This window comes from Ursus arctos, unplaced genomic scaffold (genome assembly GCF_023065955.2).
Source record: "Ursus arctos isolate Adak ecotype North America unplaced genomic scaffold, UrsArc2.0 scaffold_8, whole genome shotgun sequence".
In the NCBI taxonomy this organism is placed as follows: Eukaryota; Metazoa; Chordata; class Mammalia; order Carnivora; family Ursidae; genus Ursus; species Ursus arctos.
The window spans coordinates 46,974,781-47,000,792 of NW_026623100.1; the positions used below are offsets into that span (position 1 = coordinate 46,974,781).

Below are 26,012 nucleotides of genomic sequence, written 5' to 3' on the forward strand. Positions count from 1 at the left end.
GCGCCCTGCTGTATTCTGTTTGTTAGAATCAAGTGATGGGTTTATCCTGTGGTTAATGGGAGGTTAATACACAGGACATGAATAGCAGGAGATAGGGATCATTGGGAGCCATTTCAGAAGCTGCCAACTACACATTCTTGAAATTCTCTTCTGTGGATTTGTTAGTTCCATACCTGCTAAGTCCTCCATGCTTCAGCCTTCAGAGATGTTGCTAGACCTGAGCTGTCCTCTTTTTTCACAGCAAACCTTCTCTCTGACTGGGCTCAATCTTATTTCTACTGGTGACTCTGGGGTTCACTCCATTAGAGGTATTTAAGAGGTAGCAATCCGGCTAGATGACGAGACAAGACTTATGAAATGATACAAAGAATAATATAGTGAATAACCACAAACTCACTGCCCAGTTTAAGAAATAAAACAATATTAATTGAGTTGAAGCTCCTGGGTCCTTAGGCCCACATATATCCCTACTCTTCTCTTTAGAGGCAACTGCTGTTCTGAGTTTGTTGTCGATTGCTATCATGCATTTCTTCATATTCTCTCTCTCTCTCTCTATATATATATATATGCATTCATAAGCCATATTTACTATTATTTTCCACGTTTCAATCTCTATGCAAACATAATCATATTACATGTATTTTTCTGCAACTTGCTCACATTATGAGAGATTTATCGATATGAACACACAAGGTTCTGGTTGATTCCTTTCCATTGCTGCATGGTATTACATTGCATAAATATACCACGATGTATGCTCTGGAAGAACAGTTAGCCTGTTTCTCATGAGTTCTCTCATAAACCATGCATGATGAATATTCTTGTATGTGCCTATCAGGACACATGTGGAAGAATTTCTCTAGCATATATACCAGGAATAGAATGAAGAAGATGGGCATCTTCAATTTTTCTGGATAATAACAACTAGGTCTTCAAGGTGGTTGTCCCAGTTTATGCTCCAAACAACCACGTGTAAGGGTTTCATCCGCTCATGCCCTCAACACTTGAGTTGTCAGGCATTGAAGTGTTTGCCACGCTGAGAGATGTGAAATGGAATCTCGTTCTGCTACCAGAGTGCATTATGGTCTAGATATTCTTAAAGGACCTCCCACAAAGACCATCATTTGTACTGTTTTGCTGAGTTCACCAGAAATAAAAGCAATCTTCAAAGGGGAAGAGTCCAAAGAGGCAGAGTTGCTTGGACAGTGAATGCTGACACAAGCGCTCCAGTTGGGAGATTGAATATTGGGCCAGGAGAGAAACTGCCGGGATAGGGAGCTGAGCCTGAAACTCCGGTGGGAAGGGGCGCAAAGGGGGCTGAAGTGGTCCCAGGCGATGGACTCTGCAGCCCCCAGCAGAAAGAAATGCAAATCTATTTGGAGGAAACCATGCCCAATGTAAGCTCTTGGGATTTCCCCAGATTAAGATAAACCAAACAGGAGTTTATGATCTGTTATCACCATAGAAACACAAAAATGAGAAAGTGACAAGAGATGGTCAACAACAGGCAGTTTTTAAAGTAAACTAAATAGAATGTTTAGAAATTAAAATATAATTGTTGAAACAAAACATCAACAGATAGACCAAGCTCCCTCATGGATATAGACATAAAAATCTTTAACACATATTAGCAAATAGAATTTAGCAATATATAAAATTATATCCCATGAGCGAGTGGAGTTGCAGAGATGCAAGGCTGGTTCAATATTCAAAAATCAATCACTGTTATCCACCACATTCATAGACTAAAGAAGAAACATCATGTGAGCATATCAAATGATGCAGGAAATGTATTTGACAAAATTCAACAGCTGTTCAGAAAACTAGAATAAGGAGGAGATGAATCTCTAGAGAATTATGCAAGTGAAAAGAGTCAAGTCAATTCAAAAGGATTACACGTGGCGTGATGCCATTTATATATAACACCAATGACTATATTCCCTGTGCTCTACCTGTCATCCTTGTAACTTATTCATTCCATACCTGGAAGCCTGTACCCCTGACTCCCCTTTACCCATTTTGCCCATCCCCCACCCCTTTCCCCTCTGGCAACCAGCAGTTTGTTCTCTTCTTAATGGTTGTGTTTCTGGGGGCACCTGGGTAGCTCAGTTGGTTAAGCGTCTGACTCTTGATTTTGCCTCGGGTCATGATCTCAGGGTTGTGAGATTGAGCTCCATGTCAGGCTCCGTACTGGGTATGGAGTCTGCTTAAGAGTCTCTCTCTCTCCCTCTACCTCTGCCCTGCCTCTTAAAAAAATGGTGTTTCTGGATTTCTTTGTTCATTTTTTTTTTGTTTCAGATTCCACATAAAAGTGAGATCATGGTATTTGTCTTTGACTTAGTTCATTTAGCATAATTACTCTGTAGGTCCATTCACGTTGTTGATACTACACTATAGTTTTGCAAGATATCACCATAGGAGGAACCGGGTAAAGAGGACATGGGACCATTTTTAAAAACTGCATGCATCTAAATTGTCTCAAAATAAAAAGTGGGAAAAAAAAACCTTAACGCAAGAGTTAAACAGATTACACAAAGATGAAGAGAAGAATGATCCAGAAGGGAAAGAGAGAGAGGCAAGGAGATGGAAAATACAAAAAGAAAGTCACAAAACAAGAAGGGTGGAATGGGAAGGTCCAGCCTATGCCTGTCAGGACTCCAGGAGGAGAGACTAGAGAGGTTGGAAGGGAGGCATCTTTGAAGAATGGCTGAGAAAGTTCTAGCACTGAGGACAGACCAGAGTCACAGCTGCAGGAAATAAGACAAATAAAAAGAAGCCAACGCCTAGATACAGTGCAGTGAAACTGCAGAACTTGTAAGATGGAGCTTATCTAAGATGATCTTTTCAAAAGACCACAGAAAATAGTCAGGTTGCCTACAAAGAAACTACAATTAGGCAGTAGATTTCTCAAAGCAATTGTGGAAGCCAGAAGATGGTGTAATATCTTGTCCTTAACAATATAAGTGGTTGTCACTGTTTTCTTTTCTCTTTTTAGAACAGATTTTAATTTTAGAGCGGTTTGAGGTTCTCGGCAAAATCGAACAGAAAGTACAGAGCGGCCAGATACCCCACACATGCCCCAGAGTGGTACGTTGGTGACGTGGGTTGAGCCTACATTGATTGACGCATCGCTATCACCCGGAGTTCATGGTGTACGTTAGGGTTCACTCTTGATGGTGAACATTCCCTCGGTTTTGACAAAGGTGCAATGACATGTATCCACCATTGTAACATACAGAGTAGCTCCACTGCCCTAAAACCCCTCTGTTCCGCCTCTTCATCTCTGCCGCCCCCAATCCCTAGCAACCACTGATTTTTTTTTTTACTGCCTTCATAGCTTTGCCTTTTCCAGAATGTCAGAGAGCTGGAATCACACAGTAGGTGGCCTTTTCACATTGGCTTCTTTCCCTTAGTAACAGGCATTTCAGTTTTCCCTATGTCTTTTCATGGCTTGATAACTCATCTCTTTTTAGCGCTGAAGAATAGTCTACCGTCTGGATGTACCGCAGTTTATTTATCCTAGAGGGCGTCTGGTCGGCTCCGCAGTTTGGGCAATGACGAATAAAGCTGTTACACACAGCCTTGTGCAGATTCTTGTGTGGACACAAGTTCTGAATTCATTTGGGTAAATACCAAGGAATTCAACTGCCGGATCGATATCTTCTTGTAAGTAGCTTTATTGAAATATAATTCACATGCCATATGATTCATCCATTTAAAGTACAGTTCAGTGTTGATAGTATAGTCACGGGGTCGTGCAACTATCAGCCTGATTTTAGAACATTTTTATCCCCCACAAAAGGAACACCGTATCCAGTAGCTGCCACTCCCCATTCTCCCCCGTCCTCCCGCAGCCCCAAGCAATTACCAATCTGCTTGCTGTCTCTTTGGATTTTCCTCTTCTGATTATGTCATATAAATGGAATCATACTATAATGGGGTCCCCGAGTCCGACTTCTTTCAGTTAGCCTGTTTTCAGGGTTGATCCACTTTATAGTATAGATCAATACTTCACCCCTTTCTTTCTTTGTTTCTGCTTCCTTTTCTGCTGAATAGCATTCCATTGTATGGCTATACCACATTTTCTTTATCCAGTCAACAGCCGATGAGCATTTAAGTTGTTTCCACTTTTCGGCTGTTACCAATAACAGTACTATGAACATTCACACACAAGTTTTCATGTGGACATGTTTTAATTTCTCTTGAATGTATATCTAGGGGTGGAATTGCTGGCCCATATGATAACCCGATGCTGAAATTGTTTTTTAAGATTTTATTTATTTACCTGAGAAAAGAGAGTGAGCGAGAGAGCAGGAGCAAGGGGAGGAAGAGGGACAATCAGAGTGCTGGCTGAGCAAGGAGCCCGACTTGGGGCTTGATCTCAGGACCCCAGGATCATGACCTGAGCTGAAGGCAGATGCTTAACCAACTGAGCCACCCAGGTGCCCCTCTATGTTGAAATTTCTGATGAACAGCCACGCTGTTTTCCAAAATAGCTACTAAAAGAATTTAAAAGTGTATATAAACTCCCTATGACCAGAAGGAAAAGATGGCAAAACAAAATTAGAATGTCATTGTTTTAAAAAGTCAACAAAAAGGGGAAAAAAGAAATGGCATTTTATTTTATTTTTATTTATTTATTTATTTTAAAGATTTTATTTATTTATTTGTCAGAGAGAGAGAGAGAGAGAGCACAAGCAGGGGAGCAGCAGGCAGAGGAAGAAGCAGGCTCCCCGCTGAGCAAGGGGCCCAAAGCAGGACTGGACCTGAGCCGAAGGCAGACACTTAAATGACTGAGCCACCCATGTGTCCCAGTATTTCATTTTTATTAATGGTATTTTATTTTATTTTATTTGTGTCTCTGATTTCTAGTGAGAAACTTTTCATAGATTTGTGAGCCTTTCGTGGATTCCTGTTTATATCTTTTCCCATTTTCCTTTTGGATTCAGCATCCCCCTTCCCCTTACTGATGATAAGGAAGAATTCTTTACATAGTCTCCCTAAAAATCTTTTATTGGCATATGTGCTGTAAATATCTCCTTCTTTTCTGATATTCAACCCAAGATGCTATTGGGTCAAACATTTTTCTTTTTTAAGTCATCTCTACACCCAGTGTGGGGCTCAAACTCACAACCCCAAGATCAAGAGTCACGTGCTCTACTGACTGAGCCGGCCAGGTAGCCAGGGTCAAACATTTTTGGAATTACCTTTGGGGGTTATGGATTTTTTTTTTTAAGTCTTTATTTGAGAGAGAGAGAGAGTGAGCCAGCACATGCAGGGGGAGCAGCAGGCAGAGGGAGAAGCAGGCTCCCCACTGAGCAAGGAGCCTGATGTAGAACTCGATCCCAGGATCCTGAGATCATGACCTGAGCTGAAGGCAGATGCTTAACCGGTTGAGCCACCCAGGCGTCCCTAGATTGCATTACCTTTCTAACATTACTTTTGTGTTTGCCTCATTCTTTCTCTCTTTACATTTTTTAAGTTTTTTTTTAAGATTTTATTTATTTATTTAATTTTTTTTTAAAGATTTTTTTTTTAATTTGTTTATTCGACAGAGATAGAGACAGCCTGCGAGAGAGGGAACACAAGCAGGGGGAGTGGGAGAGGAAGAAGCAGGCTCCTAGCAGAGAAATCTGATGTGGGGCTCGATCCCAGAACACTGGGATCACGCCCTGAGCCGAAGGCAGACGCTCAACGACTGTGCCACCCAGGTGCCCCTAAGATTTTATTTTTAAGTAATCTTTACACCCAACGTGGGGCTCCAACTCAGGACCCCGACATCAAGAGTCGCATGCCTCTGACTGAGTCAGCCAGGCAGCCCTGCCTCATTCCTTCTCATTTCTTTCATTTTCTCTGTCTGGGCAAGGCTTCCCCTATAGCTCCATACAGTGCCTCTTAGTACAATTTTCCGTAGGCTTGCAGGTACCCTGTCCATTGTTTTCCCGGAGATCTCCATCCCACATTCCTCTGTCCTTTGTCCCCTGCTCCGGTCTGAGCTGGTTGGTTTCTGGGTGCGATGCACAGTAGCTTTCCGAGAAAGGACACAATCCTTTGTGTGTTTATTTGCAGGTCGGTTCATTTTTTACTTTGAAAGTCTGAAAATGTCTTTATGTATATTTAATTGATAGTGTGGCTAGGCCAATATTTTGGGTTAAAAAGCACTGTCACTGAGAATTTTGCTTATTTTTCAGTGTTATCATTCCTTTTAAAATGAAATGCCATCCTATTCTAGTTTAATAAATGTAGTACTGTATCTCTCTGAGAGTATTAATTACAATTTCTTTGAGGGTTTCTTTTGTTTAGCCATCTTGAATTTAAAAGTCTGCCTCCCCCCCCTTAAAATTAAATTTTAAGTAGTCATATTCTGTTGCTATTTAGCCTCAGGTCACCACAGTGGATGCACTTGAAATGATCCTCAAACTTTTAGTCCCCTGAGGAGTTTCTAGAAATTGCACACACTCTCTCCCACACCCATATGTGCTGGTACGGTGGGTCTGGGGCAGGGCTCAGGAATGCAAGCCCTCCAAGACATTCTCACCCGAGCGTCTCCTGCCTCCGGGTGTCTTGGGCATTTCGTCGGATGATAGTTCTGGCTCTATCTCAGACTTGGAATTCACGCATCCGGGCCTCAGTTTCCTGGTCTTCAAAGCAGAGATCATATCTATTTGCCTTCCTTACCCCGTGTTATGTGGACTCACAGAGATGATGTCTGAGGAAATCCCAGTGCAACAGGAGGACGACGATCTGTCTGCAGCACGAGGCTGAGGTCGCTGGGGTACCTCCAGCGTGCCGGGGGATGCTGCTTGGCTTCCCGGCCGCGGAACGCGGAGTCTGCCCGTCAGAATCACCCGCCCGCGGCAGGGTCCGCCCCCGGCCGTTTTACTAGGTCCCGAGTGGGGCCTGAGCATCCATCTGTTTCAAGACGCTTCCTGAATGAGTCTCACGTGCAGCCTAGGCTGAGCCACAGGCTAGGTGATCTGGAAGGCCTCTGTCAATTCTAAAAATAATCCAAGGCCTGCGGGGGACTGCCGGCCCGAAACACAGATGGTGGTAGGGAGGGGCTGAGGCTGGCGCCGCAGTATTAGGCTCCCTCATCCCTGCTCAGTTCCTGCAGGACCCTCTCCCGGGCCAGCCAGGCCCCGATCTGCCGGGGCGAGAGCAGCTCAAGCTGCAAGGGGTCACAGCTGTGCACCTGGCAGGCGGCCCCGAGACGTGGGGCCGGCAGCTGCAGGTGGCGCGGGGGTCAGCTGTCTGGGGGGCGGTCGGTGCTGAAACAGTTCGCAAACCTTGGGGAGCGAGGACTTCCAGCTGGGAAGTGCTGCATTTTAAAAAAACAGGTTTTAAAAAGTTTTTTGAAAGCATTAAAGGAACATATAATCAATATTAAAAAAACTTCAAAAATACAGAACAGGGGAAGAAAAAAATCACACAAAATACTACCACCCAGCTATGATCGCTGCTAACATTTCGGAATACTTCCAAAATGTCCGTACTTGTCATGACCCTGACAGTGATGTGTCCGGTGTTTACTTCAGGGCAGGCATAAAGCTGAGCCGTGGGTGGGTTGCCTCAGGAGATCTCCACAGGACACAAGGAGGGAAGTACTCCCATGACTCTGTTCTTACGGATGCAGAAACAGACAAGAAACCTGTCCAAGGTCACCTCCGGAAAGTTCTAGACTTCAAGCCCAAGTCTGTCTGGCCCCAACACTCCACCATTCACTTCTACCTACTGCTAAAGTTGATATGACACACAGTGAAAGAGTTGTCCTGCAAAAGAGAGAGCTCAGTGTCCTTTTTCCCTTTAATATCTCCTGAGCTTTCCCTGACATCATTAAAATGCTTCTTTGTATTCAGTAATAATCAAAGAAGAGCAGATCAAAGGAAGATACCGTTTTTCACATCACATATTGACAACATTTGAAAATGTCACACACGTGCATATGAGGAGTTTTTAAATGTTCAAATGCCTTGATCCAGTAATCCCATTTTTAGAAACATATCCTAAGGAAATACAGAGGTAGGGAAGGTTTGTTTACAAAACCATCCATTACAGCATTAGAGCTGTGAAAAATGCTGTGGAAGGGATGCCTGGGTGGCTTAGTTGGTTAAGTCATGGCCTTTGCCTCAGGTCCTGATCCCAGGATCCTGGGATTGAGCCGTGCATCAGGCTCCTTACTCAATAGGGAGCCTGCTTCTCTTTCTCCCTCTGCCTGCTGCTCCCCCTGCTTGTGCTCTCTCTCTCTCTCTCTCTCTGACAAATGAATAAATAAAATCTTTTTTAAAAATGCTGTGGAAAATTTGGATGTATAACATGCAGGCTTCAGAAAATGATGCCAGCACTAAAAATCATGGTATAAAGTATATTTCATGGCATGTGAACAAAGTAGGGTATGATCCTGATTTGTCAAGTTTGCAAAATAAATCCATATACATTAAAAAATTTCAGTCTTCTTGTTACCCAGTAATATATAAAGGGGGGACAGAGTCTCTCTAAATGTATAGGGTATGTTTAGGATGGACTGAATTCAAATATAGCTTTATGGGGTGTCTGGCTAGCTTAGTCGGTAGATCTTGGGGCTGTGAGTTCAAACCCCATGTTGGGCACAGAGCTTACATGAAAACATATTTATATATGTATGTGTGTTTATGGCATGCTTACAATTCCCTTTGTGGGTATGGGGCCTGGTAGACTGTGCAGAGATTGGCAGCTAAGCAAATCCAAGGAGACACCTGTGTGAGGGCCAGAAGGGACCTGCCCAAGTAAGATCCTGAGTCAAGGCAAAAAAAAAAAACTGGCTTCAGACACTTGCCCCAAACCACAGTGCCAAGGACAGAGCCTCCAAGTTGCAGGTGACAATTGGCAAGCAAGTTGCTTCTCCCACAGGTAACCATGAGGTGCAGCTGCCTGGAGAGCAGCAGAGGGCTGAACTTATTTGATGGTGGTTAATGACACTCCTGAGCAATGCCGGAGAGGCCCGGGTTTGCAAAAGTGAATAGGAACAGCCTAGAGGAACAGTCCAATGTTACCCTATTTCTGAGCAGTGGGATTAACCAATAGTTTTTATACTCTTTATATTTCTGTATTTCCTAATTTTTAAAAAGATTTTATTTACTTATTTGAGAGAGAGGGAAAATGAGTGAGAGAGAGAGAGAGAGAACACAAGTGGGGGTGGGGGACCAGCAGAGGCAGAGGGAGAAGCAGGCTCTCCGGTGAGCAGGGAGCCCGATATGGGACTCGATCCCAGGACCCTGGGATCATGACCTGAGCCAAAGGCAGACGCTTAACTGGCTGAGCCACCCAGATGCCCTGTATTTCTTATTTTTTTTACTCTAACTATATTACTTTAAAAAATTTGTATTAAGGAAAATTCAAATATAGCAAAAGTTTAAGAGTCTAGTAAAATGAACCTTTATGTGTCCATCACTCAGTTCCAACTTCATTCTGCCAATCTTATTTCATCTATCCATACCCTAACTTTGTTTTCTTTCTGCAGTATTTTAAAGGAAATTCCAGTTGTCCCTTCTGAGGCCAGTGGAAGCCCCTTCGGGTTGTTCCTTATGTCCTTTTGAAATGACTCCATTTGTATTTTACAGCTTTTGTGCTTTCTGACACAATGTAATGTCCCTGCTTATGATAGGGTTTTGTTTGTTTGTTTGGTTGGTTGGTTTTTGGTGGCTGATCACAAATTCCTTTCATTCCTGTATGCGTGCCCCTTTGCAGTATGACTGCAGCTTCTCCCATCAGGTTGGAACTTCTTTTTCAGGTGATGAAAATGTTCTAAAATGGACTGTGGTGACAGTCACCCTTATCTGGCAATATGCTAAAGGCCACTGAATTGAACACGTGCAATGCGTGAATTGCACCGTATGTGACTTGCATCTCAATAAAGCTGCTTAAACATTTTGCGTAGGGGCCCCTGGCCAGCTCAGTCGGTAGGGATGTGATTCTTGATCTCTCGGTGACAAGTTTGAGCCCCATGCTGGGTGTAGAGATTACTTAAAAATAGATGTATGCTATTGGGGCACCTGGGTGGTTCCGTTGGTTAAGCATCTGACTCTTGATTTGGGCTCAGGTCATGATCTCAGGGGTTCTCGGGGTTGTGGGATCGAGCCCAGCATCGGGCTCCATGCTCAGCAGGAGTCTGCTTCTCTGCCTCTCCCTCCGCAAGTGCACGCTTGCACTCTCTCTCAAATAAATAAATAAATCTTTCCCAAAAAAGACCCAAATTACGTAAAAAAATAAAAATAAAATCTTTATAAAAGTCAATAAAAATAAAAATTTTGTGTAAAGAATCAAATATTAAGCTAACTTTTTTTTTTTTAACTTTTTTCAAGGAAGTTTGGCAAAAAAGTTCTCGACGGGGAAAAGGCACACATACCACGTATCACACCTCACTAACATCTTCTCTAGTAGAAATTTGTAATGAGACTTTAGATCTTCTTGGATAATGTAATCAAGTAAGAATCTCTTTTAAAGGAAAGACTTAAGTTCTCTTTACTTACATTAGTAACTTGCAGTGGAGTTGACATCCTTTGTGGATTGGAGGAATCACACACAAAAAAGTGTGTTAAGTAGTTAAGCAAAATACACACGTCATAGGAAAAAATATTCTTTTTTTTTTCTAGATTTTATTTATTTATTTGACAAAGATAGAGACAGCCAGCGAGAGAGGGAACACAAGCAGCAGGAGTGCGAGAGGAAGAAGCAGGCTCATAGTGGAGGAGCCTGATGTGGGGCTCGATCCCATAACGCCAGGATCACGCCCTGAGCCGAAGGCAGACGCCCAACGACTGCGCCACCCAGGCGCCCCGGAAAAAATATTCTTTACTCAAAAGAGCATCGTTGATTATTGGATGATTATGTCTACGTTTCACTAATCATGCTAATGTATAATGATGGTATGTACAATTGTTATGCAAGGATTCCCTGAGACTTTAAAATCATTCCAAGGGGTGCCTAGCTGGCTCAGCCAGTAGAGCATGGGACTCTCGATTTCAGGGTTGTGAGTTCAAGCTCCATATTGGGCAAGACCTTACTTAAAAAAAAAAAAAATTCCAAGAGTTCCTCTGGAGCAAAAAGGTTGGGAAAGACTGCAGTGTAGGTGTCCATTTACGCTCTCATTTTTTTCCTTATGAAAATATCAACAGATACATTTGTATATTTGTATTTCCACACTTTCTTACCCAGAGGATAGCGTATTATGCACTATTCTGTATCTTGCTTTTTTCCATTTAGCATTTTGGAATCACTCCATAGAGGTAGGTAAGTATCTGAGGCATCTTAGGTTGCCATACAGAGTACCATAGCCTGGATAGCTTATGCAACAAACATTACTTTTCTTCCAGTGCTGGAGGCTGGAAGTCCAAGATCAAGATGCCAGCATGGTCAGTTTCTGGTGACAGCTCCCTCCCTAGCGTGTAGATGACCTCTTGCTCACTGTATCCTCCCATGGCAGGGAAAGAGAATACGCTCTCTGGTGTCCCTTCTTATAAGGACACTAATGCTAGGGCACCTGGGTGGCTTAGTCGGTTAAGCATCTCTCTTCGGTTCAAGTCATGATCCCAGGGTCCTGGGACTGAGTTCTGTATCGGGCTCCTTTCTCTGCAGGGAGCCTGCTTCTCCCTCTCCCTCTGCCTGCTGCTCCCCCTGCTTGTGCTCTCTCTCTCAAATAAATAAATAAATAAATAAATAAATAAATAAATAAGGACACTAGTGCTATTATAAGGGCCCCACACTCATGACCTCATTTAAACCTACCTCCGAAAGGCCCCATCTCCAAACATGATCACATTAGGAGTGAAGGCTTCAAGAGGTGAATTTTGTTTTGTTTTGTTTTTAAGATTTTATTTGACAGAGTGAGTGAGAAAGAGAGTACAAGCTGGGGGAGAGGCAGAGGGAGAGAGAGAAGCAGACTCCCCACTGAGCAGGGAGCCTGACATGGAACTCGATCCCAGGACCCCGAGATCATGACCCTAGCCGAAGGCGGATGCTCAACTGACTGAGCCACCCTGGCAGCCCAAGAGGTGAATTTTGAAGGGACGCAATTCAGTCCGTAGAAATAGAGATTCTCATTGCTTTTTGTATCTATACAGTACTAGATTGCATGAATATAACATTCAACTAGTTCCTTACTGATAGATCTTTGCATTGTTTGCAGTCTTTTTTTTATTAAATAGTGTTACAAAATGCTTCTTGTCTGTATGTTGGATCATAGTTTTACCTGTGAGTCTTTGGGGTGGATTCCTAGAAGTAGTATTGCTAAATTGAAGGGTAAATGCATATTTAATTTTGCTAGATTTTGCCAAATTGCCTTCCATAAAGATTGTATCATTTTGCATTCCATGAGAACATTTAAGAGAGCCCAACTCCCCACATCTCACCATCAGAGTATGTTGTCAAACTTTTGGATTTTTGCCAATCTGATAGGGAAGAAATGTTATCTCAGGGGAATTTTAATATGCACTTCCTTTATTATAAAAAGGATTGCGCGTCTTTGCCATTTGCATTTCTTTTTCTATGTTCATCTATTTATCTCATTGTAAAAATCAGGAATACTTCATATCATATATTAGGAGTATTAGCCCTTTGTGATATAAATTGTAAATACTTTTTCCCAGTTTGTCAATTTGTCTTTTGGAAATTTATGTTCTCTCCCCGTCTCTCTTGCAAAAGCATATTTATATCTATATAGTAAAGTTTACTAATGTTTTTTGTGTCTCTTCTGATTTGTAAAATTATTAATGTTTCCCCATTCCCAGGTTATAAAGGAATGCAGTCTGGTTTCTTTCTAGTATCTATACATTTTCGTTTCTCACATTTAGGTCTCCTACTCATTTATCGTTTATTCCAGTACACGAGAAGAATGAATCTCATGTTATCTTTTTCCATATGGGTACACAGTTGTCTCAACACCACTTATTTAAAAGTTTGTCTTTTCCCCCACTGATTTGAGATACATCCTTTCTTGTATGCCAAATTTCCTTTTGCACTTAGGTCTATTTCTGGATTTTCTATTCAATTCCTTCGGTCTGTCTGTCTGTTCATGTGTCACTTCTATACGGTTTTAATTATAGAGACTTTAATGTTTTAATGTCTTGGAGGCTAGTCTCTCCATGTTTTTCTTAAAGAAATGTACGAGCTTTATAATATAAATATATTATATAATAAGGTCGTTCAGCTCTATAAAACAAGTAAAACCCGATAGTAATTTCCATTGAAATCATGATTAATGTATCACAGAAGTTAGGGAGAACTGACATCTTTATGATAATAAGTCTTTCTATTCAGGAGGATAGTATATCTTTCCATTTGTTCAAGCCACTTTTGTGTCTTTTATGTGTGTTTTGTAGTTTTCACTAATATAGCTTTTGCACATTTCTTTTAGGTCTATGCCAGATATTTTAGTTTCTTTCCTCTTTTATTTTTATTTTTTAAAAGATATTTTATGTATTTATTTGAGAGAGAGAGAGTGAGAGGGAGCAGAGCATTCTAGAACACAAGCTGGAGAAAAAGGGCAGAGGGAGAGAGAGAAGCAAACTCCCCTCTGAGCAAGGAGCCCGATGCAGAGCTCGATCCCAGGACACTGAGATCATGACCTGAGCTGAAGGCAGACGCCTAACCGACTGAGCCACCCAGATGCCCCTTTTTGCTTTTATTTTAAAAGATACTTTAAAAAGTGGCACCTGGGTGGCTCAGAGGGTTAAGCGTCTGCCTTCAGCTCAGGTCATGATCTCAGGGTCCTGGGATCAAGCCCCACGCTGGGCTTGGTGCTGGGCAGGGAGTCTGTTTGTACCTTTCCCTCTCCCTTTGCCTCTCCCCTGGCTCATGCTCTCTCTCTCTCTGTCTCTCAAATAAACAAAAAAAAAAACAATTTTAAGAAACAAAGATTTAAAAAAAAAATTTTTTTAAATAAACTCTCTGTCCAGTGTGGGGCTCCGAACTTACCACCCAGAAATCAAGAGTCTCATGCTCTACCCACTGAGCTAGCCAGACACCCCTTTGTTTTTAAAAGGATCTTCTCTTTCATTGTATTTTCTTTTTCTTTTTTTTTTTTTTTTAAGATTTTATTTATTTATTTGACACAGAGAGACACAGCCAGCGAGAGAGGGAACACAAGCAGGGGGAGTGGGAGAGGAAGAAGCAGGCTCTCAGCGGAAGAGCCAGATGTGGGGCTCGATCCCATAACGCCGGGATCACACCCTGAGCCGAAGGCAGACGCCTAACGACTGAGCCACCCAGGCGCCCCTTCATTGTATTTTCTAATTGCTTACTGTTTGTATGAAGGCTCTTGATTTCTACATGTTAATTTTATATCATGTTACTTTTCTAAATTTTCTTATCCTTGTGATTGTTTTCCTTTCAACCCTTTTGGATGTTCCAACTGAATAATTATATTATCTGCAAACAGAGATAGGTTTTTGTTTGTTCTTTGTGTGTTGTTGTTGTTTGCAAAAAAACATTGTTTCCATTTGGTCCATGGCCTGGGTAGGAGCTCCAAGGGGGGGTTAAAAAGCCCCCTGGTGGCTGCAGGGAGAGGCTCAGGCAGAAGTCGGGACACCAGGGGGTTGCCAGAGGGGGCCCTCATAGGCTGCCAGGTTCTGCAGGCTCCTAGTATTACTTGAGGGGTGAGCCTTTTGAAGAGATCCTCCCCCAGCCTGGTGGCTGCCCGGCCGGCGGAGGTGAGTCAGGTGGTCGCCATTTTCTTGATGAGCTTCGGCTCCTTGTCTAGGAGGCGGTTCTTCCAGGAGCGGAGGTCTGCGTGGGGGTGTGCGTGGGGGTGTGCGTGGGGGTGTGCGTGGGGGTGTGCGTGGGGGTGTGCGTGGCCAGAAGCCCGGGTTGCAGATGCCAGGGGGCCTGGTCCGGGTTTTCCTCCAGGGGCATCGTGTTTTCGATGTGTCCAGGGCTTTGCCCCACTCACCCTGGGGCAGCTTCTGCACGTCTGAAGGAGGGCCACCCCCTCCAGAGACACAGCGTGTCAAAATAGCCCAGGAGAGACAGATGGAGGCCAGCTGATGCAGATTAGCCAAGTGGGTGACAGCGGCCTCCATGTCGGTGGCCTAATTCTGAATTATGCGAATTATTCTGAGTAATTCAAATTTGGGAGCTCAGGTCCGTTGGCAATAAGGGTAGCTAAGCACACACACACACACACAAATGGTGTTCGCTGGTCTGGGGGGAAGGGAATGGAGGAGGAGACGGTCTGAGCTTGCGAACGGAGAGGATATTGCGTTCCAAGGCGGGAAGAAGGGGATTCCCGGGATACGTTCCATCCAAACAGTGTTGAAGCAAAGGACAGATCTGCCGACTGCCCGGTAAGCTGCTAAATAGAGATCCCTTTCTCTCTTCTTTTCCAGTGATTATATTTCTTATTTAAAATGCTTTCTCTTATGTGTGTGTTGGCTAATACTCCCCAAATCCTGTTAAATCATGATTTGGAGGAGGTGGTAGCACATTCCTGACCTCAATATTTCTGTATTAAGTAAGGTAAGATGCCAACTGTTGGGCAGTTAAATATATAAAATCAGGTTTGAATTATGCCCAGGGCCTTTTTTATTTTATCTTGTGGGTCTCCCTGAAAGCAAACAAAAGATTCCGTGCAGATAGTTTTTTGGGAAAGGCGATCTCAGGGAACAAGAGTGAGGAATAAGAAAGAGAAACGGGGTGCCTGGGTGGCTCAGTTAATTATCTGCCTTCAGCTCAGGTCATGATCCCAGGGTTCTGGGATTGAGCCCCGCATCAGGCTCCCTGCTCAGTAGGGAGCCTGCTTCTCCCTCTCCCTCTGCCTGCTGCTCCCCCTGCTTGTGCTCTCTCGCTCTCTAAGTAATCTCTACACCCAATGTAGAGTTCGAATTTACAACCCCGAGATCAAGAGTTGCACACTCTGCTGAATTTGTGGACATGTTTTAAATGTCAGCACACCATCATAATATAGTCCCGATAGATCTGGACTATCTGAACATCCTGAAGAACATCACTTTGGGACAATATGACAATGTATCGTGCTAATTGGACTGTGTGAGGAAGACATGGCAAGTCTATTGTCCATGCTCTCCAAAGAAGGGGACTTAAATCCTTGGGAGATTCTGGGGCCTACCGCATTAGTACAGAGTGTAGGGATCCGCTGATAAGGAAGCGCACACTTTGGTAGCCTCCTTGGGTTTTGAAGATAGAACGTTTCACACTGGGGAGAACTGCTCTGACCTATTTATTGGATCACATGGAAGACTGACAACATCGAGGGGGGCCCAGGGCAAGAAAAGTCTCTACACCTGATTCACATGACATTATAAGCAACCCTGCTACTTGGATCATGTAATCCAGGAGACTTTGTGATAGTGGTTTCTGTGGTGAAAGAAGACCTGTGAGGAGTGTATGGCAAGTCCAAGACTATAAACAGCTCCTGGAATGCTCATGACAAAGATGGAACATCTGACTATGAGACATCAAGGGACCGTGTGGCCAGCATTGCCTATCATGAGCTGGTCTCTGTCAGACCTACCAAGTCATAAGGTTGAGGGAGCCCAGCAGCAATCCATTAAGTACTACATATCAAGTGGGGCCAGAGGCCAACATTAGTTACCCAAGCAAGTAGACCACAGTGTTACCCTTCACTGATGCACTGACGCTTCGTCCTGAGATTACAAGTTGACAGAAGCACAAGGTTAAGGTTGATTCCTGGGTGAATTGCCTTGATACGTGGGTATAAGCCACAAGCAGACTGCTGATACAGTACTGTCTCACTCAGGAGTGACCCTGAAAAAATATCTGGTGGAGATCCTTCCAATGGTGAGAGCTTTGGGCAATACATCTAGTCATCTACTCTGTGTAGAAAGAGAAGTGACGGAAGGTAAAAATATACACAGAGCTGAAGGCGGTGTCAAATGGCTTAACTGATCAGGGACCTGAAAAGAAACTGGGGACAAGGTCTTGGAAAGTAGTAGATCATAGTCTGCAAACTTTTTATTTCAAGGATCAGAGGAACTGTTTTAGACCTATAGGCCATATCGTTGCCGTTGTCATGCAAAAGCAGCCATAAACAATAGTATGTAAATAAATGATCATGGCTTTGTTCCCATGAAACTTTATTTACAAACAGGCACTGGGTGGATTTGGTCTGTGGGCTTTAAGTTTGCCAGCACCTCCCATGGATGGACCCAAGGAAGTGGGCAAAAGTGTGAATATTTTTGTATTGCATTTCAATGACCACAAAAGAGCATCCACCCACGGAAGAGCCACCAGACAACCAAGTAGACAAATGACTCAGGTTGATGCCAGCCAACCTCTGTTATCATCTACCCCGGTGCTGACACAGTTGGCTCAGGAACGGAATAGTCATCGTGGCAGGTTTGGAGACTCGGAATGGGCCCCAAAGCAGATGCTCCCACCCACCAATGCTGATCTAGCTACTATGGCTACATAATGCCCAGCCTGCCAGCAACAGAGGCCAACGCTGGGTCCCCGATATAGTGCCATTCCTCAAGGAAACCCAACAGCCACTGGGTGCCAAGCTGCTTATTGGGCCCCTTTGAAAGGCGTGTTGCTTCCTCTTGATTGGAGGTAATACATGTTATGGGTATAGTCTTGCTTGCTTTTCTGCCTGCAGTGCCTTGGGGAACACCCTATCTGAAGACTTAGGGCATGATCTACCAGTAGGGAATTAATTCTGCGTAACATCACTTCTGGCCCGAGAAACCCAATTTACAGCAAGGAAGATGTGGCAATGACCACATGATAAGGAGATCTATTGATCCTATCACATACCATGTCACTCAAAAGCTTCTGGACTAATAAAGTGATGGAATAGCTTTTTGAAGACGTAGCTGAGGTATGAATTTAGAGATGATATTCAATAAGAATGGGACATCATCCTCCAGGATACAATATACACCTCAAGTCAATGACCATTATATGGTATAGTGTCCAAACAGATAGACTACATGAGTTAGGAAGCCAAGGAATATAAGTAGGAATGGCTCCATTTCCATCACTTCCACTGACCCACTTGGGAAATTTGAGCCTCCTATCCCCTCAATTTTAAGTTCTGGAGCTCCTGGTACCCAGAGGACAATGCTTCCTCTAGGGGACAGAGTAAAATTTCCCTAAAGCTACTGCCCAGTCACTTTGGGTTTCTTGTGACAAGAGACTAGCAAGAAAGGAAAGAAATAACCATATTGTCATGGGTAATTAATTGATTGTGATCATCAGGAGATAGGATTGCTGTTACTCAATCCAGGTAGGGAAGAATGCATTTTGCACCCAAGCGATTCACTGAAAAATCTCTTGCTACTCCCTGCTCAATATTCATGGTAAATGGACAAAAGAAGCAGCTGCAGTCGAAGAAAAGCATGGTGACTATGGGCTCAGACCACTCCAGTTGTGAGGGTCTAGGCCATCCATCGGATAAGCCATGTAGACCGAAGGTGAGAGAAATCTGGACTCTAGACTGGAATGTGTGGTAGGGAGGGTGTGAGATGAGCTGAAGCAGTGAGGGCTGTAGTTTGTCCTGCTACCCTTTCTCACAAAAGTTTTCCCAGGAAATGAGATCATTCAGAACCCTTGAGCTATTCCCAGATGAAGTGACGGACTACAGAAAGGAAGCAGATCCAAATGGTGCAAGGGATAGACCGTAGTGGATGCTGTGGTATGCCACACAGAATTCCCCTTCAGGACCGAGATGCTCATTTCCTCAGCCACCAGGAGTATTGGCTGCCAATGGTGCCCCACTGAACCTTTCCCTAGAAATTGTTCTGGGCATAGGAGAGTTGGTTTGCCCAAGAGAATGGCCCCACTCTGGTGGCAGCCCATATTCAGTGACTAGTCAGTGTGAGAGAACAAAGGTCTGGCCCCTTGCCTCAATTTGGGGCAAATCCTAAGGAATATTCCTGCTCTAGAGCTCTCTGTGGGGTGGACTGAGTCTTGTGTTGCAACCGCTTTGCAGTTCAGTTTTTCCATCGAACCTAACCCTGCCTCGGTCCCTCACTAGCAGATATTGTTCCTGAGCTCATTCCCCAATAAACCGGCACACAGGTCTCCTTATCAGGGTCTGTGTCCGCTCTTCTAGCTCTCATTTTCCCACTCTTCCTTACAGCTGTGGTACACGGTAGGTGACCTAGACCTTGAAAATAGACACATTCACCTTGGACTTTGAATCAGGGGTTAATAATGCAAGGAGGTGGGCGCCCGGGGGGCTCAGCCAGTCAAACATCTGCTTTCGGCTCAGGTCACCATCCCGGGTCCTGGGATCGAGTCCCACATCTATAAGGCCAGCAATGTGTGCGGTGGAAACTGGTGTACAGTGCCAGCCATGGCAAGTGGGTCTTGCCCACATCAGTTCTGAAACATGCTTTTGCATCCTTTTGTCTTTCACTGTGTTTTCAACATTTTACCAATTGTCCATTTTCTATATAAAGCACAATTTTCCCTATGTTATTTTTATGAACCTAATACATGTATACCCACACCTGCACGTGCACACACACACACACACACACACACATGCAAAACGTAGAAGGTAAAAAGTCCCCTATTAGCTTCTCTCCAGAAAATAGCACTGCTTACTGCTTGGTAGGTATTGCTTCAGATTTTTTGTGGGACCAATATTCCTTTCATAATTTGGAAAAATAATAGTAAGTACTATTTAAAAACGATGGGGCACCTGGCTGGCTTAGCCAGTGGAGCATGTGACCCTTGATCTTAGGGTCATGAGTTCAAGCCCCATGTTGGGTGTGGAGCCTCCTTTAAAAAAATAAATAAAAACCCAAAAGATGGCAAGAATTGGGATTGGAACATTTATACTAGAATTTGGCTAATCATCAGGCTCCTGCAGCAAAAATTAACTCCCTTATCAAAACCGGATATGCCCCACTTCGAGATTCTGGATTTTTTACGACTTTATTTTGGGGGTGCCTGTGTGGCACAGTTAGTTAAGCGTCTGCTCTTGGTTTCAGCTCAGGTTGTGATCTCGGGGTTGTGAGATCAAGTCCTGCATTGGGCTCCGCGCTCAGCATGGAGTCTGCTTAGAAACATTCTCACCCTCTCCCTCTGCCCCTCCCTGCTGCTCTCTTTCTCTCTCAAAAATAAATAAATCTTAAAAAAAAAAAAGATTTTAAGTAATCTCCACCAGTGAGGGACTCAAACTCACAACCCTGAGATCAAGTGTGGCATGCTTCACTGAGACAGCCAGGTGCCCCAATACTGGAAGACGTTTGAAGCTGTATTAGAGGAAAGGACTAGAGTGCCACCTCCTCTTTCAAAATCAGAGAGAAAAAGAAAATAAAGCATATGTAATTTTGCCGAGAACAATAAGACAAAATGATCAGAAGCTGGAAAGTCTGTAGTAAACTGAAAAAGGAAAGTGAACTTGTTAGAGGAAAACATGTAAGCATAAAACTTACGCTGATGGACTGTCATCTCCCCTATACCCCATCTTTCTTATTTCCCCAATTGGAAATTAGGCCAGGAGTGTCCTTGTCAGGTGATTTGGCTGTATAATCAGGAGCTGATAGAGCATCCCGGGGCTCTGTTTCCCTGTTTCATAGATGAGCAAACCAAGGCTTCAGGATACGAACTTGACCTTTCCAGAGTCACACAGCAGCTATCAGAAGCCTAACGCAAACCAAAATCCTCATGACTTTGGGTCTCCATCTTAAGAACGGCAGGGAAGATGGGATTCTTGCACAACTTTGTTTTTTTTTACATCTAAAGAATGCTTAATAATCATTTATTGGGATGATTCAGTGGGATTTTTATACATGGGAAAATTCTTACAACTCATGGAATGAGTAGGCTGTGTCCTCTTGCTCAAATTTCCACTCACCCATAAAATGATTTAACTCCATATTTAAAAAAGGCTAATTGACATAGCTGGGAAAATTCATTATGAACCACAGCAGACACATCATGAACAGACTGTAGCAATATGAACAGGCTTCAAACATATACTTCTATATTAAGCTGGTGTTACATGCCAGGCAACTTTGGAACCACCTGGAAGGAATATTCATTCCTTCAGAAATAGTAAACCAGAAAATACAATCTGGGAAAAAATTTCTTCAGGTAATGAATGCTTTGTAAAAGGAATCCGAAAACAGAAAGTAAATATTTTCTGCAAAGTGAATAATATAATGAATACTACAGACTATAAACACCTTGTTTTTTCCACAAGCTTTGTACATTTCTCTGAGCGATATACACGGCACTTGAAACACTTCATCTCTACTTTGTGGTCTAGAGAGTAGTGGTGTAAAGCCATGAGAACGCGACGTATAATCTTCGCTCAAGTACTAAACTCTGACATTATAGATTGAAAGCAGCCATAGGCAATATGTAATTTAGTATGATTATGTTCCAGTAAAACTTTATTTATCAACACTGAAATTTGAATTCAATATAATTTTCATGTCACAAACTATTATCCTTCTTTGATTTATTTGGGGATCCATTAAAAAAATGTAAAAAACATTCTTAGCTCACAGGCCCTATGGAACCAGGCAGGAGGCTAGAGTTTGCCTGCTCTAGACAGTTGCTTTTTATTTGGCCTCTGTGCCTGATATTGCAAAATACCAAATGCTCTGAGCAGATAAAATAGTAGTAAATATAAACCTCAGTGAACTTCCCTTCTCTTTGGTATCTTGACTCCTTAAGTCTTGGCTGATTTGACTGACTCTGATACCTTCAAATCAGCTGGGTTTTATTGTTGTTATTTCAGTATTTTACCTAGCATTTATAGTGGTTTTTGTTGGAAAAGACAATCTGACATTAATATTCCATTAGAATGGAGAGCAGAAGTCTATATACATTTTTAAATTATTATTATTATTATTATTATTATTATTATTATTATTAAGTAGGCTCCATGCCCAGCATGGAACCCAACTCGGGCCTTGAACTCAGGACCCTGAGATCAAGCGTTGGACACTTAACCCACTGAGCCACCCAGGCAACCCAGAAGTCTATATACGTTAATTTTAATCTGCTACTTTCACTGTCATGAGCCTCTTTCCACATTGACAAATATATTTTCACAACATCATAGCATTCCATCCAATGAATGCATCATGATTTTATTTAACAATTCCCTATCTGGGGACAATGAGATTGTTTCCAGCTTTTCACTGTGATGAATACACTTGTACAGGTTTACTTGTGTGCCTGGTTATTTTCTTGGTATAAAATCCTAGACGTGTATAGATGAGTCAAAGGTGTACATATTTAAAGGTTTTTCATAGCTATTGCCAAATTTCTTTTCAGAAATGTTACAGCCCTGCCCAACAGCTGTATGTTTCCCAGCAGAGGGGCCAGTGCTGGGTGCAATTGTCTCTGCCTTCGCCAATCTGATAGATGACAAATGGTATCTCTGTGCTGTTTCAGTTTGCCTTTCTTCGAGGGCGATAGGTGTGGCTGGCTGATAATGGCTTCCTCCCAAAGATCTGTCCACGTACTAATCCCTGGAACCTGTGGATGTCACCTACTAAGGAAAAAGGGTCTTTGCAGATGTGATTAAGTTAAGGAACTTGAGTGGGGAGATTATCCAAGATTACCTGGGTGGGCCCTAAATGACATCACAAGTGTCCTTCCTTATAAGAAGGAAGCAGAGAGAGATTGGACAGAGGAGGCAGCGTGACCACAGAGGCAGAAACTGGAGTGATGGGCTCTCGCAGAACGCAGGCAGCCACCAGAAAGAAGGTGCAAGACGCAAGGAATCTATTCTCCCTACAGCGTCAGGAGGGCATTTGGCCCTGCCAACACCTTGATTTTGATTTAGTGAAACTCATTTTGGACGTCCGGCCTCCCCAACAGGGAGAGAATGCCTTCCCAGTGCTGTAAGCTACCAAGTTTGTGGCAATTTGTTACAGCAGCCCTGGGAAACGAATACAATCGGGTTTTCATATGTTTACGGACCACATGAAAACCTTTCTTTTAGAAACATAAAAATATCACACCATAATATGAACAGTATAATTCTATTAATGTGGAAGTAAATCTGAACATTTGTGTATGTGTTTACATGTGCCTGGGAAAATGTCTGGAAGCGCACACCCAACCAGTAACAGCGTCTCACTGGAGTGAGGGGTGGCAAGCGTGCAAAGAGGGACTTTTACCTTTTACCCAAGATACTATGAGATCCATGGATATTGTTTGAAAAAGATAAATAAATAAACAAACAAATAAATAAATATATAATATATTTAATTTTCAAAAAACAAAATGAACGAGGGCCATATATACTGTCTTTCATTTAATGTTCCTCCGGAATCATTCTAGGATCCCTATGTGCAGCGGCCTCATTCTGTTGAGCTGGTTGCTGCACAGACGCCCACTATGAGACCCAGAACCCCTCTTCCCAACCTCCCTGCTGCTCTGAACTTCCTTGTCTCTGTGACTTTGTCCGTGTGGGGGGGAATCGCCACAGAAAACTCCCCTGCCAGTGGTGTTGAAAACAGTTCTAGGTATTCCCATACTGTCTTTAAGTCTGCTTTTAAGATGGATGCTCTTGCCAACACTTCCCACTGTGGATGGCCCGAGATCCACTTTTTTAAACTTTCCCAAACTGGTTGGAGAGGGATATGCTATCTTAATGCAATTCTAAGAGGCATTTCTTTCAGCACGAGGCTGGCTGGGTTATTTTTTATATGCTCCTTGGCTTCCGAGGCAGCTTTGTGAACGGCTTCAGAGGTCACAGACACACAATTTTCCTTCGCAAAGAACCAAATCCGAATCCTTTCCGAAACTAGGACTACGAGTTCGTTGACTGACCTGGTCCGGAACTATGGGGCAAAGGTGATCTTCGGGATTTCAGCGGCGGGTGACTTTAGACACCTGAACAAGGTCAAAAACCTGGGCTAGGGAGGGGGTGCGTTGGAACCCCACAGGAAGGAGGAGTACAAGGCCGCCCGGTATATTCCAGGGTGCCATAAATTTGTCCGATCCTCTCTGTCCTACGCATCCCGCGAGGGCGAGCAGGCTGGCGGGATCCCGTGCTCCGACGAACTCCAGGCTGCGAGTGTCCGCGGCCGGGTCTGTGTGTCCGAAGCTTTCCCGCAGGGGGCAGTGCCGCCCGCCGGCGCGCCGCTGCGGTGGGAGGGGGTGTGGAAGCGGTGCGGAGTTCTGGGGGTTCTTTGGAAGAAAGTTAGGGGATGCCTAGCGGTGGGGGCGGTGGGCCGGAGGGTGCAGGCGGGGCGCCGGGGGTGCGGGGCGAGGCCCAGGGGAGGGGGTCAGGGCGAGGCGGGAAGGGGTGGGGGGCGAGGGAGGTACGCGCGGCGGGGAGGCGCAGCCCCCGGAAGGTGTGAGTGAGTGGTGTGCGAGTGTGAATGCGAGTGAGTGTGTGTGCGCCGGAGCTCTCCGGGTTCCGCGAGGCGCGCGGGTGTCAGCTTGCAGCCGGGGCTCCTCCCTCCGGCCCCCCTGCCCAGACCGGCGATCCCTCCTTCCTCCGCCGCTCGCCCCTCCCCGGCGGGCCAGGCGCTGGGACGCCCCGGCGGAGCAGGCGGCGGCGGCGGCGGCGAGTTGGGGAGCCCTGGGCTGGGCGCTGCCGGAGGGGCCCGAGCCGAGCCGCCCCCGCCCCGGCCCGGCCGCGCCGGCCCGCTTCCCGCCGGGCCACGCCCTGTCAAACTTTGTTGCCTCGGCCGCGGCGGCTGCGAGCCGAGCGGGCCGGCGAGCGGGAGGGAGAGAAGGAGAGAGGGAGGGGCGGGCGCCGGGCCGGGCCGGGCGCGGGCGGCGAGGGGCTCGGAGAGCGGCGGCCCCGGCCCGCGCGGCCCCACCATGCCCCAGCTCGGCGGCGGCGGCGGCGGGGGAGGCGGCGGCGGCGGTGGCGGCTCGGGCGCCGGGGCGGCCGGCGGAGGGGACGACCTCGGGGCGAACGACGAACTGATCCCTTTCCAAGACGAGGGGGGCGAGGAGCAGGAGCCGAGCAGCGACAGTGCCTCCGCGCAGCGGGACCTGGACGAGGTCAAGTCGTCCCTGGTCAACGAGTCGGAGAACCAAAGCAGCAGCTCGGACTCGGAGGTAAGGAGGCTCCCGAGGCCGACCCCGGGGGACCCCGGCCCCGCGCCCGCTCACCCGCCCTCGCCTTTGTGTCTCCTCCGCAGGCGGAGAGGCGCCCGCAGCCCGCCCGGGACGCCTTCCAGAAGCCGCGGGACTATTTCGCCGAAGGTACGTGCGGGTCGGGGCAGCCCCCAGTCCCGGCCCCGCTGCGCCCAGCGCCTCAGCTCAGGCCGCCCACGGTTCCCCTTGCCCCGTGGCCGTGCCCCTGCTCTCCGCCCCCCTCGGCCACAGCCGTCCTGGAGCGCGGTCCCCGCCCCGGGTTCCCTGCCGCCGCGCTGTCCCCGGGGCCCGGGCCTCACCCCCGCCTCGGTCTTGCCCGCAGTGAGAAGGCCCCAGGACGGCGCGTTCTTTAAGGGCCCCCCGTACCCTGGGTACCCGTTCCTGATGATCCCGGACTTGAGCAGTCCGTACCTCTCCAACGGACCCTTGTCTCCCGGAGGAGCGCGCACGGTGAGTGCCTGTGCCGCGCCCGGGCGGGTGGGAGGCCGGGCTGGCGGGATGCGCCCCCGGGCTCGGCGATGGGTTGGGGGATGGGGCCGTCCTGGGAGGATCCCGGGCAGAACATGTTTGCGGAGTTGAACTCTTCTGTGGCGGCCGAGCGTTGGGCTTCGCTGGCCAGTGTCTGGGTGAAAGTAAAATTCCTTTACATTTTCCCCTTCTGCTGGGGAGAGGCTTTGGGGTCCAGTTCTGGGGGTCTTCCCTGGCCTCCAGAATTCTTTGCTGGCAGTAAAGGAAAACTTGGATTTGTGCCGGCTTTTTTTGGCCGGGAGTGGGGGGGGTGTCTCGCTTTCCTTCCTGGAAATCCGTCAGTTTTCCCTGGCAGTTGGGCAATGGGCCGGGGGAGCTGGGTTGGCGACGTTGCCCCCGACTCAGTTTCACTGAGCGACTGCGAGTTGGTTCCTAAGAAACCCAGTATTCGTGGCGGATTATTCACACACACCCCCTCCCTACCCCCAGCCATCGAGCAGGGG

General features: G+C 45.6%; 1 protein-coding gene across 1 annotated transcript in view; it reads left to right on the forward strand.

Annotated features, from left to right (window-relative positions):
* The first annotated feature begins 24,759 nt into the window (after positions 1-24,759).
* The window catches only part of TCF7L1 (transcription factor 7 like 1), a 150,343-nt gene continuing 149,090 nt past the window's right edge, over positions 24,760-26,012 (forward strand). Inside the window, exons 1-3 of the mRNA XM_026481748.4 lie at positions 24,760-25,002; positions 25,086-25,149; positions 25,364-25,491. Coding sequence (XP_026337533.2) covers positions 24,760-25,002; positions 25,086-25,149; positions 25,364-25,491 — 435 coding nt within the window. The remainder of the gene's footprint in view (positions 25,003-25,085; positions 25,150-25,363; positions 25,492-26,012) is intronic.